The sequence below is a fragment of the Grosmannia clavigera genome (assembly GCF_000143105.1).
Source record: "Grosmannia clavigera kw1407 unplaced genomic scaffold GCSC_140, whole genome shotgun sequence".
In the NCBI taxonomy this organism is placed as follows: Eukaryota; Fungi; Ascomycota; class Sordariomycetes; order Ophiostomatales; family Ophiostomataceae; genus Leptographium; species Leptographium clavigerum.
Window position 1 is genome coordinate 1,935,347 of NW_014040801.1, and position 16,538 is coordinate 1,951,884.

The following is a 16,538-nucleotide window of genomic DNA, read 5'->3' on the forward strand; positions in this document are numbered from 1 at the left end:
TCTCTGTATATTTATCTGAAGCTTTGGACCTCAAGCATGGTGGTTTAATCGTAGAATGCCCAGGTGCACAGCAAATCCAGCGGCTGGCCTCAGCGCCTCTGTGAGCAGCAGCTCGGGGACACGCCAAACCTGGAAGGCCGCATGGAAGTCGTCCAGCCAAGCGGTCAGCACATCGGGCTCCCGCAGCTGCTGAGCTACGATACAGAGAGTCGGCGGCAATGGCAGAGAGTCGGCATCACGCAAACGGCAGGCATCCACGCACGTCTGGACGAGAGGCGCTACGAGGGCGTCGTTATAGATGCAGTCACAGGCGAGGACAGCGTCGAAGGAGGCGTCTGCAGCAGGCATACGGCTGGGATGGTTCTGACCGTGATGATTGTGGTGAGCGTGATGGTTGCGGTGATGGTGTTGGTGATGAACGTTGTCGATGCTAGAGGACACGTCCTGGGACGGCAGTAGAAGGGAAGCCGACACGACGTCGGTCTCCCAGTCCAGGGGATGGAAGTAGAGAGAGGAGGCGACAGCCGAGTTGGCGTCCAGGTTCCGCTGCACCAGCTTGGCCACGTATGGCTGGTCGGTCAGGACGTAGCGGCCGACCGAATTGCTGCTGGCTGGGGCCACGATGGCGGCAGCAGTCTTTCTTGTTCTTTTCCCGCTGGCCTTTCGAGCCGACACGACCGTGCTGCTGCTAGACCCCGTCATGACCAGGCCGATGACGGCAGAGATGCCACAGCCGAGCTCGAGCACGGCCGACTGAGCGCCCAGCAGCGATGTGCGGAAGAGAAAATTATCGGGTCTGGCCAGCCACTCGGCGACGGCCGGTGTGATCTTCCAGAGGACGGCGCCGGTGGTGCCGCCAGGACGACTCGAGGTCAGGACGGCGGGCGACTGGTGCACGACGAGATCGCGACCGGCGACGGAGAGGTCGAGCTCGGCGACATGGGGGTCGACGAAGCCGAGATTCTGAGCGGCTGGCCGATCGAGGGCAAAGAGGAGGAAGGTTTCTGAACACACACACACACACACGGTCAGAGGGGTGCTGCTGCCACCATGGAGAGGGAGAAGCCGGGGCGAGCGGCACCTTCATCGGGGTCTTGTACTTCTGGGCCCAGGAGAGCGGTGAGCTGTTCTGACAGCAGCATCGCCATCAAAGAGCCGTGTTCGTGTCCCTCCTCTCCCCAGGCGGCAATCACAAGTTGTGCATGCTCTTGACGACACAGGCGGCCAAATGAGACGTGCAGGAGGATTCGCAGTGCTGACGCGAACGGCTAAACCCAGCCTTTCTCGAAGCATGAGCCCAAAAAGGGCAAATGTGAAGCTGGAAGTGGGGCCAATTGGGCGGAATCAACGATTAGGCTATCGATACTGCGTAGTACGAGTACTTCGGACTCCGTACTCGTACAGTGTGCTCGGTAGGATGTAGCGGCCGCAGCCTCTGACACATCGTGGCAATGTCGAGAAGCTGCTGCTGGCCAGTTCGCCTGACAAACCGCGAGATAAGATACATAGAACGTGCAAGCTGCTGAGTCAGAAAGCTCGGCCGAGAGGGTCAGGCGCAACGACTGGGTTCGGCTGCCAGGGCGAGCCGATCGCTCGGCTACAGCTACAAAGGCTCCGAACACCAATTTCGCCTCATGAGAAGGCCCCTGAACGGAGCTTCCAGCTGTCCGATCGGGCCTCGCCATTCGCTGGCAGCCCGTACGCGTTTTCCGGCTGTGCTCCACGCCAGCCGCAGCCATATCGCTAATGGGAGACAGCGCTAGCTAAAACCCCAATTTTTCTCCCTCCCCAACAGAGGATACAAGATGTGGTAGCAATACCTCGGGTCCTTGTGCCTGACAGTTTGGTCGTCCGAGGCCGACAGGCAGCTCCCAGTTAATTCTGAAATAAACAATGATCATTAGGACAATAGCGCCACGCGACTGCACATCCGAGAGGGTGGTGCAGCTACTTTGGTGCTTGGTCGGGTGGCATGGCAAAGTACACAAATTCTCCCCAACAAAAAAACCAGCGAAAAAAAGTCGAAGAAAGGACGCGCCCCTCTCTGCGCCTCCCCTAAGCCAATCCGGTATTATCGTTGTTCACATTGGCCCACTTCACGACCTGGCCGCATGCCCTGTTTGACGATCCCAGCGTTACATACCTTGCCAGCCGTCTCTCCTGGACCGCGATGCTGTGCTCCTGGCGCGCATCTGACAGTGCAGACCGAGATGCGCGAGACGTGGACTGGATGTTCACTGCGCTTTTCGTGCACGAGTACGAGCACAGCACATCTCGCTATCCTCGTGATGTGCACTCTACCAGTTTCCAAAGACTTTGAAAAGCGCAAGAGCGACCGGCCGATGGATATGTGACGCTTCTTGTCTTGCGTCCGTGACCAGAGATACACTTATACGAGTACTGGAAGCAACAAGTACAGCTTATTACGTCGACCCCCAGTTAACCCCTTCCTCTTTCCCGATTAGACGCTAGCGCCTGCTTCTCCGCACATTTTGTTGGGCCAGCCTATTCTGTTCTGGTGACAACCATACATAGTAGCTCTGCGCTTCGTCATAGCAAAGGCTTGGAAGAAAGAAGAGAAGAATCGCACGAACCGAAATAAGATACTTGTAAAATGCAGACGGAAGGGTAAAAATGCATTGTCTCCACCTCCTGGAGGCAAGCTCTTCCATGTACGGAGTACCACCGTGCTGACTGGTTGTCTGCTCTATACTGCCTGCCCGCTTTTGCCTTCGTGTTCCCCCTCGTGCCTTCCTTCCTATCCGGCGGCCAGATCTATATGCCCCGTTTCTCGGCTGCCTCTGCTGTGCCTTCTCTCGCTGCTGCTCGACTCTTCTCCTCCCCATCTCTCATTTCTCATCCCTCGTCTCCTCTTCCGTCCTTTGTCCTTTCGTTATTGTCGTTTGCACCTGAGCATCCCCCCTTTCAGTGTATCCATATCCTGGTTGCAACCCACCTCTTTACTCCGTACTTCTTCGCTCTGCTCGTTTCTTCGGCTGTTTCGCATATCCTCTTTGCGACCCTCCTGCTACCCCTGGCAACTGATCCACACTCTTATCAGCTTGCCCCATCTCTCAAGCAAGCTCTCCTGGACCTGAGCATTGTACACGCTTCCATCCTCATTTCTCTTCATTTCTCTTCCTCCCCCCAAGCCTTCACTTGCTTCGCACGCCCCGCTTCGCCTCCCGTCAGCTTCATCATCAGCTCCTCACCAGCTCCACCTGCCGCAGAGCCACAGAGCCTCTTCAGAAGCGCCCAACCGCGTCAGCGCTGGGCACAAGGTTCTCCAGAGGAGCCGTGAACAAGACCCCGAATCAAAATGACCATCCAGATATTGGAGCCGCGCATCACGGCCCGGCCGCCGTATACCGTCGAGGTTCCCGGCCAAAAAGACATCCCTGGCGAGACGAAGGTCCGCCGGCATCCGCAGTCCGTCCCTGAGCTCATTAGCAAACCAGCCGAGAACATCTCGACTCTGTTTGAGCTCGTCACGGTCTCGGTTGAGAAGTATGGCAACGCCAACATCATGGGCTCGCGCCGCCTGCTGCGCACCCATCAGGAGACGAAGAAGGTCAAGAAGATGATCGACGGCGAGGAGCGCGAGGTCGACAAACAGTGGACCTACTTCGAGTTGAGTGCCTACGAATACATCACTTACAACGAGTACCTGCGTCGCATCCTGCAGATTGGAGCTGGCCTCCGCAAGCTCGGCTTGGCATCTGGCGATCGCGTTCACGTCTTCGCCGCCACCAGCGCGAACTGGCTCTCTATCGCCCACGGCGCTTGCACCCAGTCCATCTCCATCGTTACCGCCTACGACACCCTTGGCCAGGAAGGTCTCCGTCATTCCATGGTCGCCACCCGTGCAAAGGCCGTCTTCCTCGACCCCCATCTTCTGCCCACCCTCGGCAACGTGCTTGCCGATGCTTCCGAGATCCGCCACGTTATCTGGAATGACCAGCACCAGGTCAAGCAGGAACATATTGACAAGCTTGTCAAGGCGTTCCCCCACATCACCGTCCTCAGTCACAGCGATCTCATCAAGCTCGGCGATGAGAGCCCCGTCGACCCTGTGCCGCCAAACGCTGATGACCTCTGCTGCATCATGTACACATCGGGCTCGACCGGCACCCCGAAGGGCGTTCCGCTGACGCACAAGGCTGTCGTCGCTGCAGGTTTGTGCCTTTTAAATCCTGCTACAATGCTCTACCCTTTGCTAACAGAACCCACAGTCGCCGGTGTTAGCGTCGTTGTGCAGGCATACGTTGGCCCGGGCGACGGCCTGCTAACTTATCTTCCGCTGGCGCACATCCTCGAGTTCGTCTTCGAGAATGCGTCCATCTTCTGGGGCTCGACAATGGGCTATGGCAACCCCAAAACTCTGTCCGACACATCAGTGCGCAACTGCAGTGGTGACATCAAGGAGTTCCGACCAACCGTCCTCGTCGGCGTCCCGGCCGTGTGGGAAATGGTCAAGAAGGGCATTGTCTCCAAGGTCAGCGCTGGCAGCCCGATAGTACGCTCTCTTTTCTGGGGCGCCATGTGGGCGAAGACCAACCTCATGCACCTGGGCCTGCCCGGCTCCGGCGTCTTGGATGCTGTTGTCTTCAAGAAGATCAAGGAGGCGACAGGTGGCCGCATGAAGCTTTGCCTGAACGGCGGTGGTCCGGTGGCCAAGGACACGCAGCGCTTTATTTCCATGTCTATCTGCCCAATGATCAGTGGCTACGGTCTGACCGAGACCACCGCCATGGGCGTGCTGCAGAACCCTGCTGAGTGGACTACCGATGCTCTGGGCGCCATGCCAGCGTCTGTAGAGGCCAAGCTGGTAGATTTCGCCGATGCTGGCTATCACGCCACCAACAAGCCGAACCCCCAGGGCGAGGTGTGGCTGCGCGGACCCAGTGTCACGAGCGGCTACTACGAAAACCAGGAGCTGACCGAGGAGGCTATCACTCCTGACGGCTGGTTCAAGACGGGCGACATTGGCGAGTTTCTACCCAACGGCCACCTGAAGCTGATCGACCGCAAGAAGAACCTGATCAAGACGCTGAACGGCGAATACATTGCACTCGAGAAGCTGGAATCGGTCTACCGGTCGGCCCAGGTTGTGGCAAACATCTGCTGCTATGCCGACGATTCGAAGGCGAAGCCCATTGCTATTATTGTGCCTGCCGAGCCGGCGCTGAAGAAGCTGGCCGAGACAATTGGTGTGCAGGGACAGAACGTTGAGGAGCTCGTGCACAGCAAGAAGCTGCAGACGGCAGTTCTGAAGGAGATGCAGGCAGCTGGCCGGCAGGGAGGGCTTTCGGGCATAGAGATCATCGATGGCGTTGTCCTGTCGGATGAGGAGTGGACCCCACAGAACGTAAGTGACAGAAAGATATACCAACTGATGAGCCGGACAGTCTGCTAACGGGTATTCTACAGGGTTTGGTGACGGCAGCACAGAAGCTGAACCGGCGCGACATTTTGAAGAAGTACCGCACGGAAGTGGACAGTGCTTATGCTATGGCAGCTTCTAGCTAGAGCAGTACATATATTAAGTGGACGATGATATGAGTTGTATTGGCTAGCGATAGGTAGCCGCTTTTCTTTTTGGCTCTTGGTCCTGCGAACTTGTGATATTTTTCGAGTTTCCTTTTTGACTGTTCACAGCTTTTTCGCATTTTTTATTCCCTTGGCTGTTATGCGTTTCTGGGTCTGGACTTGGCATGGATCTATGTTTCTTTCCCTTTTGTGTATTCTGCATAGTGAGTTGGTACTTTAGAACGGCGGGCAAATGGAACGGCGCGCCAAGAATCACAATGACACGAGCCCGCGTGCGTAACTCGGAGTTCCGTGCCATACACTGGTCTGTGAACACGGCGCCGACAAAGAGCGAGACGAGTCGGCCTCGGCCTCTGCGAGTAGATTTCTTGGGCTATATTCTGTCCGGGTGTGTCCGGCAGAGCGATGCCCTTCAGCAGCTATGGGAAAGACGTGTGTGACATAAGAGACTTTGTACAAAGGTTATGCATTGTCCGAGATGGGGTTGGAGATGCGCCTGGGGACAAACAAGGACAAGATGGAGAGCCCAGAAAACAGGCGTCACGGATACGGAGAGCTATAAGAGACATACACAGCCGAAAGAAGACCAGGGAAGAACAGAGCAGAAGAGAAGGCGCAGAAAGCCAGACGACGCCAAGGAGAGTCCGATACTAGACCAGTCCATCGTAAAGCGACAGAGCGGACACGATGGTCTCGTCGCGCTTGCTGCCCTCCTTGAACTCGCTTATGTCGAGGCTGCCGTTCTCGTCTTTGTCCATCATGCGAAAAATCTTCTTGACCCGCTTCTCGGGCGTGTCTTCGTCCTCGGGCAGCTTGACCATGGAGCCGACCTGGAACAACAGGGTCAGTGGGTGGAGGCGAACAAAAAGCAGCGGACAAGAAGAGAGCGCAACACACCATTTTGTAGATGGCCTCGACGATCTTGAGCATCTCGTCGTAGCTGATCTTGCCGTCGCCGTCTATGTCGTACAGCTGGAAGGCCCAGTCAAGCTTGTCCTCCATCTTGCCGCGGCTCGTAACGCTCAGCGCACAGATAAACTCCTTGAACTCTATGGTGCCAGACTTATCGCTGTCGAAGACATTGAAGACGTAGTCGGCGAAACTCGACGGGTCGCCAAAGGGGAAGAATTGGCGGTAGATCTTTTGGAACTCATCCTTGGTGAGCATGCCGGACGGGCAGTCTTTCAGGAAGCCTGTCGAGCAGAAGGCGACCGCGTTAGGGGGGGCTCAACAACAGCAGCCGTGGTGACAGGAGAAGGGAGTGACGTACCCTTGTACCATTGCTGCAGCTCCTTCTTGTCAAAGTGTGTCGACTTTTGCAGCTCCGACAGCTGCTCCTGCGATAGCTTGGACTGACTGGAAGCGGGAGTAGGTCAGCACGATAGCGACAGGCAGAAAAAAGAGTTCCGGCTCCTTGTCTTGGCAACAGCAGACTCACGATTTGCCCATATCAACGGAACAATTCGCACGACTGGCTCGCGAGGCGTGCTTCTTCTCCGCCCGTGCAGTGTTCTTCCAGTTGAACGTCTTGCAGGCGGTGGTGTCGGTCCGGGTTCGTCAGGGGATTGGCTATGCGCCGAGCGCCAGGTGGACGATTCGGTAAGCGCCGGTGAGCAGGAGAAAAACCCGATCGCTGCAGACGGGCGGATGACAGGGGGTAAAAGGGTCGAGTAGGCGCAGGTCGGGAGGAGGTGAAGAGACGGTGCAGCACGATCCCTTGCGCACGCACAGTCTATATGCGAGATTGCTCACGAGGAAAATAGGCGGCCGGAATTGGGCGCCGGGAGTTGCGTTGATTCTCGAGCGAGCGATACTATACCAGGAAGGGAGGGAGGGGGGAAAGGGGAAAAGGCGATGGGGTCTCGGAAGGGGGGATGAAGGAATTACGACCGACTATTAGGTTCGCCAATCGATGGAGGAGGGGTGCGAAACAGCAGGGAGGGGGTGCACTACTCTTCCTTGGAGGGGTGCTTGGCGAGACAGCGCTGGCAAAAGAGGGCCTCCAGAGCGGGCAGCCATAGGTGGCAAGGCGCTGGAGAAGCCCTGGAGTCTGGCTGCTGGCGGCCTCTAACTACGGGCGTCTCTGCATAATTTGCATGGCAGCTGCGCGCCCAACAGGCGGTGACCGGCCAGCGTGGATCGCAGGGCGGCTCCGAGCGAGGCTAATGGCTGCGTCTGTCGTGCCAAAGAGGGAGAAAGAGGAGAATAGGAGAAAGGGGGCGTGCTCGTTTCTTATCGTTGTCCGGGTCCCTCGCTGGCCGGCCACCGTGCTGCTGCTCGTACGAATGCGATGCTTGGTCATCGTGCTTGCTTTTGCTGTCGTTTTCACTCACGGACGGGGCGGTCGCTTTGAATGGCGTCGTTCGCTTCGCGTGTGTGGCTGTGTTGGATAAGACAAGGTGCAGAGGGCGACGCCAAGGACGAGTCTCCTTCCCACACGCCGAACCGAAGAAGGGTTCTTACATAGTGTAGTCTGGTGTTCCTGGGAAAGTGGGGCCCCTGGGTGCAATGTGGGCTTCAGCCTCGCAGGGCTGTGTCGAGGCTGACGCAGTCGCTCTGAGATGGACGGACGGGGAGTGTGGCCATGGCCTGGCCACCGGCTAGACGTCTTCTCGAGGTTGGCCCATCTGCGTGGTGGACTGCGGGACAAACGCCCGGTTGAGGCTGTTGTTGCATGTGCTGGCAAAAGGCCTGATACGAGGACTGTCCATTGCGAGCGAGGCTCGTGGTCTGTCATATATCCTGCACTCTCTTCACCAGAATCACAGGGAAGAAGGACATGCCATAGTCATGCTGCCTGCGGACGGGATGCTCCCAGACACGATGCATGGCTGTTGCCAGTGCTTTTCCCAAAAAGACGGAACCACGCCCGAAAATGAGGTGTGCTGAGAGATGACCGGGCCTGTCTCGGGCACCCATGATGTACCATCATCATCTGCCTTGGATCTCGTATGTGGATACACTTCCCTTGTCGTTCGTGTCCTATGACACATATCTCGATGTTTATTGAGAACCGCCCGATGCACGCCATGCATGCTTAGTCAGCGAGTGCGGAACACGAGTCTTCGGCACGGCAATAGCCCATTGTTTCGTTCGTAGACGGTCTTCCCTGCCTACATTACCACATAAAACAAGTTGTGTTCCAGACAGCAACAGTAATACTTCATACAGGTGATTGCTTCTAGGTATAGTGGGGCTGCCGATCGTGTGGGGCAGCCATCGGACGTGGGACAGCATGTATCTGGCTTGTAATACAGTATAGACATGATTCATATTTACCCTGAAACGGCAGCTACGATGCTACAAACAATGCAACAAACAATGCAAGCAGGCAAGAAGACAAACCGGCAAAAGCAGCAGGACCATTGAACCGCCCCTTCCCTCAGCCGACCACCGCCTTCATGCTCAGACTCTCGAGAAATCCGCTGAGATCCTCCTTCTTCACCTCCACCACGCAATGCTCAAAGCTGTCGATGCGCACGCGCGCACTCGTCTCTGCCACGACATCCTGGAAGGCCGTTCCAAAGCGATTCAGCCCAAAGCTCTTGCTGTCTGCCTGGTCCAGCGCCAGCCCGGAGTCCGAGTCCGAGTCCGAGTCCGTTTCCGATCCCTCCGATTCGTCGCCTTCGTCTTCGTCTTCGTCTTCGTCGTCTTCGTCTTCGACATCGTCGTTGGCCTCTTTGTTCTCGTTTTCTTTTTTCCGCCTCGTCCTTGCCTCTTCCCGCTGCGCCCGTCGTGCCTCGCGCCTCTCCTCCCGTTGCTTCGTCTTGGCTGCCCGCTCCTCCTGCTTTTTCTGCACCGCTTGTCGTCCTTGTGCCAACATATCCGGTCCTCCACCTCCTCCCGTTCCCACCACCACATATACTCCTCGCTTCTCGTTTAGCGACGCCACCACCAGCGGCGTTCCTCGACCTCCGTGTGCCAGCCGCCCGGTCGCGTCCTTTTCCTGCTCTGCCAGCGCCTCTCCCACCCACAGCGCCAGTTTTGTCAGAGCTCCCGGATGGTTGAACACGCCCACGTCCGGACCTTCTTTCACGATACACATCCGGAATGCGTGCAAGTGTGTGATCTGCTTCTTCTTGATCAGCGCTGACCCGGTGTTGAAGATCGCCCGGTGCAGAAACTTGGCGGTCGGCAGGCCCTCCTTGAGCGACTCGATACTGTCGGTAGGTCAGCAATAAGTCCAACCATCAATGGCATCAAGCATCACCAACCTCTCTAGCGCATCATACGCCTCCCAGAATCGCGGCACCCACTCCTCAGACGGGTCCTCTTCTCCGGACAACATCGCCATGTCATCGTCCGATGTCCCAGGACCGCCATCAGACGATGATTTTCCCGACGACCCCATCGCGACTGTCGTCGTCGCCGCCGTTGGGCTCTTGCCCACCTCCAGCAGCGCGCCAATTACCACGGCCACATCCTGTGCACTAAGCGTCGCTCGCCATCCCCAACTGCGCACAAAGCCCCAGCCGTCTTTGCCCGCCCGCCCCGGTCCTTGCCGTCTGTGTCGATGGTCGGCACCATCCCGTCCAAGTTGTACAGCGACGCGTACTTGAGCAGCTTCACCCGTAGCTCCCGCTTCAGCATCATGTCCATGTGCGCGTAGCTCTGTCGGCACTGCACCAGGCTGACGCCCATCTTGGCAAACAGCTTGTGCAGCCGCTTCAGTCCGGTCTCGCTCCACATCTTGAGTCGCGAGAATAGATATGGCGAGTGCAGCATGCTGTCGTACAGGCTCCAGTGCCGGATCAGCAGAAACTTGGGCTCGGGCGACAGCCGGATGCTCGTGTCTTCCGGGCTGCGTGCCGTCGTCGGAATGACACCTGCTGACTCTGGCGATCCCATCCGTCCGCCTCCTGGCCCTCCTGCACCACTGCTACCGCTGTTACCACCCCCTCCTCCGCTACCGGCCTCTGGTGGATTCAACCGCCGCACCTCGTCGCGCAGAAGCTGTCGTATCCGTGCGCCTCGCATGCCCATCCATCCTGCCGTTGGCATGCTCTCGGCCCCATGCACTTTCACGGCCACACCGGCAGACGACCGGCCGTACAGCTCCATCGATGTCACCCCCACAATGGTAAGCCACAGCAGGTCGTTGTCCTCACGTCCCAGCTCTGACGCTAGCGAGTATGCCATTGACGAGATCGGTTCCGAGTACGAGGCTCCCTTGCGATAGTACTTGCGCAGCACGGCCTCGTTGCGCGCCCTCAGCTGCAGAAGGCGGCGTCGAAGTGTGCGTGCGGATGGCGCCTTCTTCGTCTGCCGCACCGGCAGCTTCAGTTGCGGGGCTTCGGTGGGATCGACATCGTTTCTTGGCGGCGGGCCTCGTAGCACGAGCAGTGGCCGTGATTTTGGACGTGCTGGTAGTGCGATCGGACTCGACTGCACGCATGTTAGCGGAGAAGGGAAAGCCTTCATCTCCGGCAAGACATACCGAGTTGCTCCTTCTTCTCTGTGCCGGGCGGTTGTCGTCCTCGCTGTCCGGCTCGTCGTCATGGTCCGACAGAGACTTGCGCTTCTGTCCAGCGCGTGCTGCTGGCTCTGCCTCCCCGTCTGCGCTCTCAACATCCTCTTCGACGTCACCGTCTTCGCCGCTCTCGGTGTCGCTGGCTCCCAAGTCTGGGTCGTCTCCGTCCTCGTCGACCTCAGGCATGTCTGCCAGAGCCAGATATGCATCCCTCTCCGCGTCGAGATCATCCTCGACGTCGCCGTCGTCAAAGACCACGAGGCCGCCCTTGCCTGGCTTGTAGGCGCGCTCAACGCGGCCACCCTTGACGCCAGGAGGCGCCCGGGAGCTCGCCGTGTCGTCCAGGCCCTCGATTGCAGGCTCAAGCGGAAACCCGCCAAAGACGTTGTTCAAATTCCACGGCCGATGGGCATCCAAGATCCAGACCTCGACGCCACCATAGGCGAGGTCGCCGCCGGCCGACTGCTCGTCGTCTGTCTCCAGGCCAAAGAATGTAGCCAGGTCCACGGTGCCGCCGACGCCGAGACATATCACGACACCACCGTTGCCACCGCGTGTCTGCATCATGGGAGCCACAAGCTCGCGGCCGACACGGGCCAGATCCGCATAGCCGGCCACAGGTTGGATCTTGTGCGGTATGTAGTCATGCTTGAGCAGGCTCGTGAGGACCCGGCAGGCACAGAGGGCGTCAGGTTCGAGAGCCACCAGTAGTAGCACGGGTGGAGAGAGTGGGTGGCACGTATTTTGCAGATGCAGATACAGCTTTGAGATCAGTGAGCGTGGCAGATACATGTTGTCGAAGGGGACGCGGGACGCATGGGTGACGGGCGGAGGCGAGAGGCGTCTTGGGAGGTTCCTTGACTGCGTCGGGCAGGCTGCTGGCCGGCTGAGCCCCCAAGGGCAACGGCTATCGGAAGAGGGAAAAACAGTTGTGGTAAGATAGGAAGGGCAGAGGGACTGCGTAATTGGGACTGCTCTCGGAAACGCTATACTCTTCCAATAGCAATACAGAAAGCAAGATCCAATAGAAGAAACTGCACAAATGCCCAGACGCTCGGAAAAATAAGAAAAAAGCGAATGCGTAGTATGGTGCGTGAGGTGACCGGCAGGACAATATTTAGAGTGGTGCGTGGTAAATCGCCAAAAAGCATTTATTATGGCGACGCGATTCTGCGCCATCGAGACGCGACGGGTGAAGACCCACAGCGTCCCTTTTGCGAGGCCTTGCACCAATCCTCGCCGCGAAAAGTGGGGTTTGGCTACAGGCACTTAAAGAGCTGCCAAATGGCGTTAAATGGGCGTTCCCTTGAACACCTCCACTGCAGAGACCGCTGAAGAACGATCTCCTTTGCGCCACGATTTGGATCAGCCTTTAAGATGGCTTCTGGGATTGATCTCTGGAGAGCTATGTGGCGTTATCAAGGACGGAAAAAGGGTTCTTAGACTGACGCGGCCTGTCGTCCATCGTCGACGGTTGAGATAGCCGTTTTCGCTTCTTGTTTGATCTTTTCCTTCGTGTCCCGGGCAGGAAGTCAATTGGGCTTGGCAGTCCGGCCATTTCAGAGATCAGGTCTAGTGCCCCAGACTCGCGCAGCCTTGCAGGGAGGTATTGAAGAGTCCGGAGTGAAGGGTACTCCTCAAGAGGGGTTACAAGGGACAGCAGTTCCCGCAGCTCTGACAGTCCAGACGTCGCCTGTTTCCAGTGCTTCTCTCCCGCGTCCTGGCCGACAAACTCTACTAGCTGTCGTAGAATCCGCAGCGAGTACAGCGTGCCCATAATCTGGGCGATCCAATGCGCGGCATTCCACGACGGCCGCTGCAGGATTCCGTCTGCCGGTGTCTCCTTGCAGAGCACTGTCAAGCAAACTGATTCTTTTGCCTGTTCTCGGGACCACTCAATGTCCTGGAACGAAGACAGTACGATCCACCATAGAGACGGCTCTTGGACCCGTGTCTGAATTTGGCGCAATATTGACGTCAGCCTGCCGACAGCCTCAGTGATCTCGAGGGCAGACGGCAGCTGGAGCTGACCTCCTAACGAGGCCATCGAAGCCATTCGCGTATACTCGCGAACTGCCAATATTCTTCGGCCTGCTACAGCTTGAAGTAGTCCGTATGCGCATTGACGAAGAGGTGCACTAATCTCCCATGAACTAGCCCGCGTCCAAGACTCCAACATTTGAGGGACAAATATCAGAATGCTGTCGTCCGGTGTACTATCGGTAGACCTTGGACGGCCACCACTAACCCCAGCTTCACAGCCGGGTGGCAAAAGACATTGCAGGACATATTCCGACATCCTCGGATCGAGGCCGTTTAGGTTGTATTGCCTGGCAGAGTCCACCAGAAGGCCTGGCGTATCGTACTGCTCCAGAAATTTCACATACTCTTCCGGATATCGGGTTACGGCCACTTGCTGTCTCGCTCGCTCGATGAGTCCGTTAATCGATAGATGTGGATCCATGAATAGCTCAAAGGCAAAGGCCTGCATGCCGTTCAGAGGACTGAGGGCCAGTCTGGACCGGATCATAGTCGGCGAAAATACCGGAACAACCAGACCCTGTGGCCCACCGGCCTCTGGTCTCCGTAGGTCGATGTCCCGGAAGAAGACGACGTTGCCATCCGGACCCAGGTCATGCACAAGCAGATCTGAGTCAGATGTGATGACGGTGCCACGTCCATTGGTCCGCACGTGCTGAGCGCAGAACGTGTCTGCCTCTCCTGGTACCAACCTGGTCATCGGTCCGTACACGGGAGAGCGGCGAAGGGCGTCCAGAACAGCAGGGACCACAAACGCCGGCGCTGGCAGCCGACCGATCGTCCGGCATGCGCCCGTCTCATAGCCGGGCATCTCACGCTGGTACGATACGAAGATATCCTTCAGCTGCATGGATGTGCGGTAGGTCCGCTCCAACCGCGTGGGCCGTTTTGCCCGAGGAAGGTAGCCATCAAAAAACAAGGCCGATCTGGAACAGGCAATCGGCGTGTTAGCTAATCGGCAGGAATTTCCGCGGCAACAGCACAATGAAGCCATACATTGTGTTTCCACGGCCGCGCAGTTCGTCCAACCACACCAACGCTGCCTGGCCCAGCTGGCTGCTCGTCGCCTGGTCAAACGTATGGCTCAACGCTGCGGCTGGCTGGGGGACTGCTTGGCAGAGACTCGCTGCATGGTATGCGAGAGCCGGGCCATCAATAACGACCTGCTCTGCTTCCAATGGTCGCCGGTCGCCGTACGGCGTCAAGGTTGCCAGCAGCTTCGGGACGCCCATATTGCAACCGTGCAACAGCGACGTGCGCGAGCGTGCACTTTATCTGGAGCCTGAACGTGTTTCTTGTGATGACCTTGTTAATAGCCAGAATGCACTTGAACTGAAGCTGGACGGAGTGAAGTTGTGTTGGCCCCACTTTTGTATATTACTCATTCATTTTGTGTCTGTCAAAAACGTCAGCCAGTCTTTGATTGGTAGCTTTGCCGAAGGAAGCCAGACAAGTCCCGAAGATCGGCCACGTGAGCCCCGCAAAAAAATACGGAATAGATGAGCGCCTCCGGAGTATTTTAGACTCGAATTTTTTTCATTCCCAACTTCTCCACCGTCCTACTTCCTTTCTTTTGTGCAGAGAGTGGGAGAAAAAAAGTTGATCGACAATACCGGTGTCCTTCAATTCTTCTCTCCCACATCCTCTCCCTCTGCCTGGCATGAGGAACACGCACATCTTCGCGGGCACAAGCTGCCCCGCACTCACGAACCAGATCTGTGGGAATCTGGGCATGGCAAAGGGCGAGGCCGAACTCACCCAGTTCTCCAATGTCAGTTCTGCTGTCTTGAGACACCGCGGCTAGCGTCAGAGGGACTTGGACGCTGATACTCGTGTTCATCTTCCAGGGCGAAACCAGTGTGCGCATCCTGACGAGCGTCAGAGAGAAGGATGTCTTTATCGTCCAGTCCGGCAGTCCCAGGACGAACGACACGCTGATGGAACTGCTTATCATGGTCTCTGCTTGCAAGGGAGGCTCAGCAAGCAAGGTCACAGGTTAGTCGAGCTGGTGCGCTTCTACTCGCCGTTCCCGCGCTGACAGTAGCCTGATCACAGCCGTGATGCCCTACTTCCCCTACTCTCGTCAGTCGAAGAAGAAGTCACATCGGGGTGCAGTGACAGCACGGATGATTGCCAACTTGTTGGATGTAGCTGGTGTCAAGCACGTCATTACCGTTGACCTGCATGCCTCCCAGATGCAGGGATTCTTCCAGTGCACTGTGGACAACCTGCATGCCGAGCCGCTGATCGCGCGCTGGATCCGGCACAACATTCCCGAGTGGAAAGAATCGGTTGTGGTGTCGAAGAACGCGGGTGGCACAAAACGGGTGACCTCACTGGCGGACGCGTTGAAGCTGAACTTTGGCATGGTGACGACGGACAAGCGGAGGTGGAACAACATGACGGCGAGCATGATCCTTCACCAGTCGGAGGGCGGCCCGCACACACCGGCAGCCATTGCGAACTTCCGGGCGCTCCCCAGCCACACGCGGGTGCTTTCGGCGGGCTTGAACGGAATTACCCACTCGTCGGAGGCTTCGAGCTCGAGAGGACCGGCGCCAACCAGCGCTCCTCGGAGCGATGCAGCGTCGGTGGCATCGACCAGCGAGTCCACGAAAACCGAGGGTCCATTCGAGGAGCAAGACGGCAAGTTGCAGAGTCAAGAGAATGCGGAGTACAACGATAGGCGTGCGCGTGAAGTCACGCACGCACGCTTCATCCAAGGCCGCATTGTGCCGGACGACTTCCCATCACCAGCTCTCTCGGCCACGGGGAGCGTGGCTGAAGACGACCCGATGACGATGTCTCACGTGTCGTCGTTCTTCCAGCCGGAGTCGCACGCTCTCGGCGGCTCGGGCGACGAAGGCGAGTCCAGCTCGGACGAGGAGGCGGAGGCGAGCACACACCCGCCTATCGAGCGCATGGTGACGCTGGTGGGCGACGTGCGCGACCGGACGGTGCTCATCGTCGACGACATGATCGACAAGCCGACGTCCTGGATTGCTGCGGCCGAAACGGTGGTTAAGAAAGGCGGCGCACGGAAGGTGTACTGCATCGCCACGCACGGCGTCTTTGGCGGGGACTGTCTTAAGCAGTTGCAGGCTTGCGAGTGCATCACCGGAATCATCGTCACCAACAGCTATCCGATCCGCGAGAATTATGGACACAGCACGAGCAAGCTGGTCGTCCTCGACCTCTCTTTTCTTCTGGCTGAGGCCATCCGGCGCAACCATTATGGCGAGTCGATGTCTCCCCTGTTTCAGCACGTTGCAGACTAGGTGGGTGGTGCGGCCGAGCTGCAGACGTACCTGTCGGCTTTCCGTTACGACATGATCAATACTACGAGCTTTTCTTTGCATGTTTTTGCTTCCATTTTTATTCGCTTTTCGCCCGAGGCCAGTCGCCGCGATCAACGAGGACGGCAGCGCAGGTACGATTCCAGGCACCGGAGTTTGGGCGAAGCTACAGACGAGCTTTC

The 16,538-nt window shown here is 57.6% G+C and overlaps 5 protein-coding genes across 5 annotated transcripts; 2 read left to right on the top strand and 3 right to left on the bottom strand.

Annotated features, from left to right (window-relative positions):
* Positions 1–30: 30 nt before the first annotated feature.
* CMQ_393 (uncharacterized protein) lies at positions 31–1,507 on the bottom strand (the record flags this gene model as incomplete). Its single annotated transcript, XM_014317472.1, has 3 exons — positions 31–1,004; positions 1,082–1,268; positions 1,403–1,507. The coding sequence occupies 3 exons, from the start codon at positions 1,505–1,507 to the stop codon at positions 31–33; spliced, it is 1,266 nt and encodes a 421-aa protein (XP_014172947.1).
* A 1,812-nt stretch (positions 1,508–3,319) lies between these two features.
* Positions 3,320–5,529, top strand: CMQ_1222 (fatty acid activator; the record flags this gene model as incomplete). The annotated part of the gene is made up of 3 exons (XM_014318301.1): positions 3,320–4,175; positions 4,233–5,368; positions 5,431–5,529. The coding sequence occupies 3 exons, from the start codon at positions 3,320–3,322 to the stop codon at positions 5,527–5,529; spliced, it is 2,091 nt and encodes a 696-aa protein (XP_014173776.1).
* A 671-nt stretch (positions 5,530–6,200) lies between these two features.
* Positions 6,201–8,261, bottom strand: CMQ_508 (neuronal calcium sensor 1; the record flags this gene model as incomplete). Its single annotated transcript, XM_014317587.1, has 5 exons — positions 6,201–6,380; positions 6,448–6,743; positions 6,821–6,906; positions 6,989–7,077; positions 8,157–8,261. 5 exons carry the CDS (start codon positions 8,259–8,261, stop codon positions 6,201–6,203), a joined length of 756 nt encoding a protein of 251 aa, XP_014173062.1.
* Positions 8,262–8,932: 671 nt separating this feature from the next.
* CMQ_1296 (DNA replication initiation factor cdc45) lies at positions 8,933–14,292 on the bottom strand (the record flags this gene model as incomplete). The annotated part of the gene is made up of 6 exons (XM_014318375.1): positions 8,933–9,710; positions 9,765–10,055; positions 10,106–10,935; positions 10,988–11,895; positions 12,470–13,986; positions 14,057–14,292. The coding sequence occupies 6 exons, from the start codon at positions 14,290–14,292 to the stop codon at positions 8,933–8,935; spliced, it is 4,560 nt and encodes a 1,519-aa protein (XP_014173850.1).
* A 428-nt stretch (positions 14,293–14,720) lies between these two features.
* Positions 14,721–16,338, top strand: CMQ_577 (ribose phosphate diphosphokinase; the record flags this gene model as incomplete). Its single annotated transcript, XM_014317656.1, has 3 exons — positions 14,721–14,831; positions 14,908–15,055; positions 15,116–16,338. The coding sequence occupies 3 exons, from the start codon at positions 14,721–14,723 to the stop codon at positions 16,336–16,338; spliced, it is 1,482 nt and encodes a 493-aa protein (XP_014173131.1).
* Between the last annotated feature and the right edge of the window lie 200 nt (positions 16,339–16,538).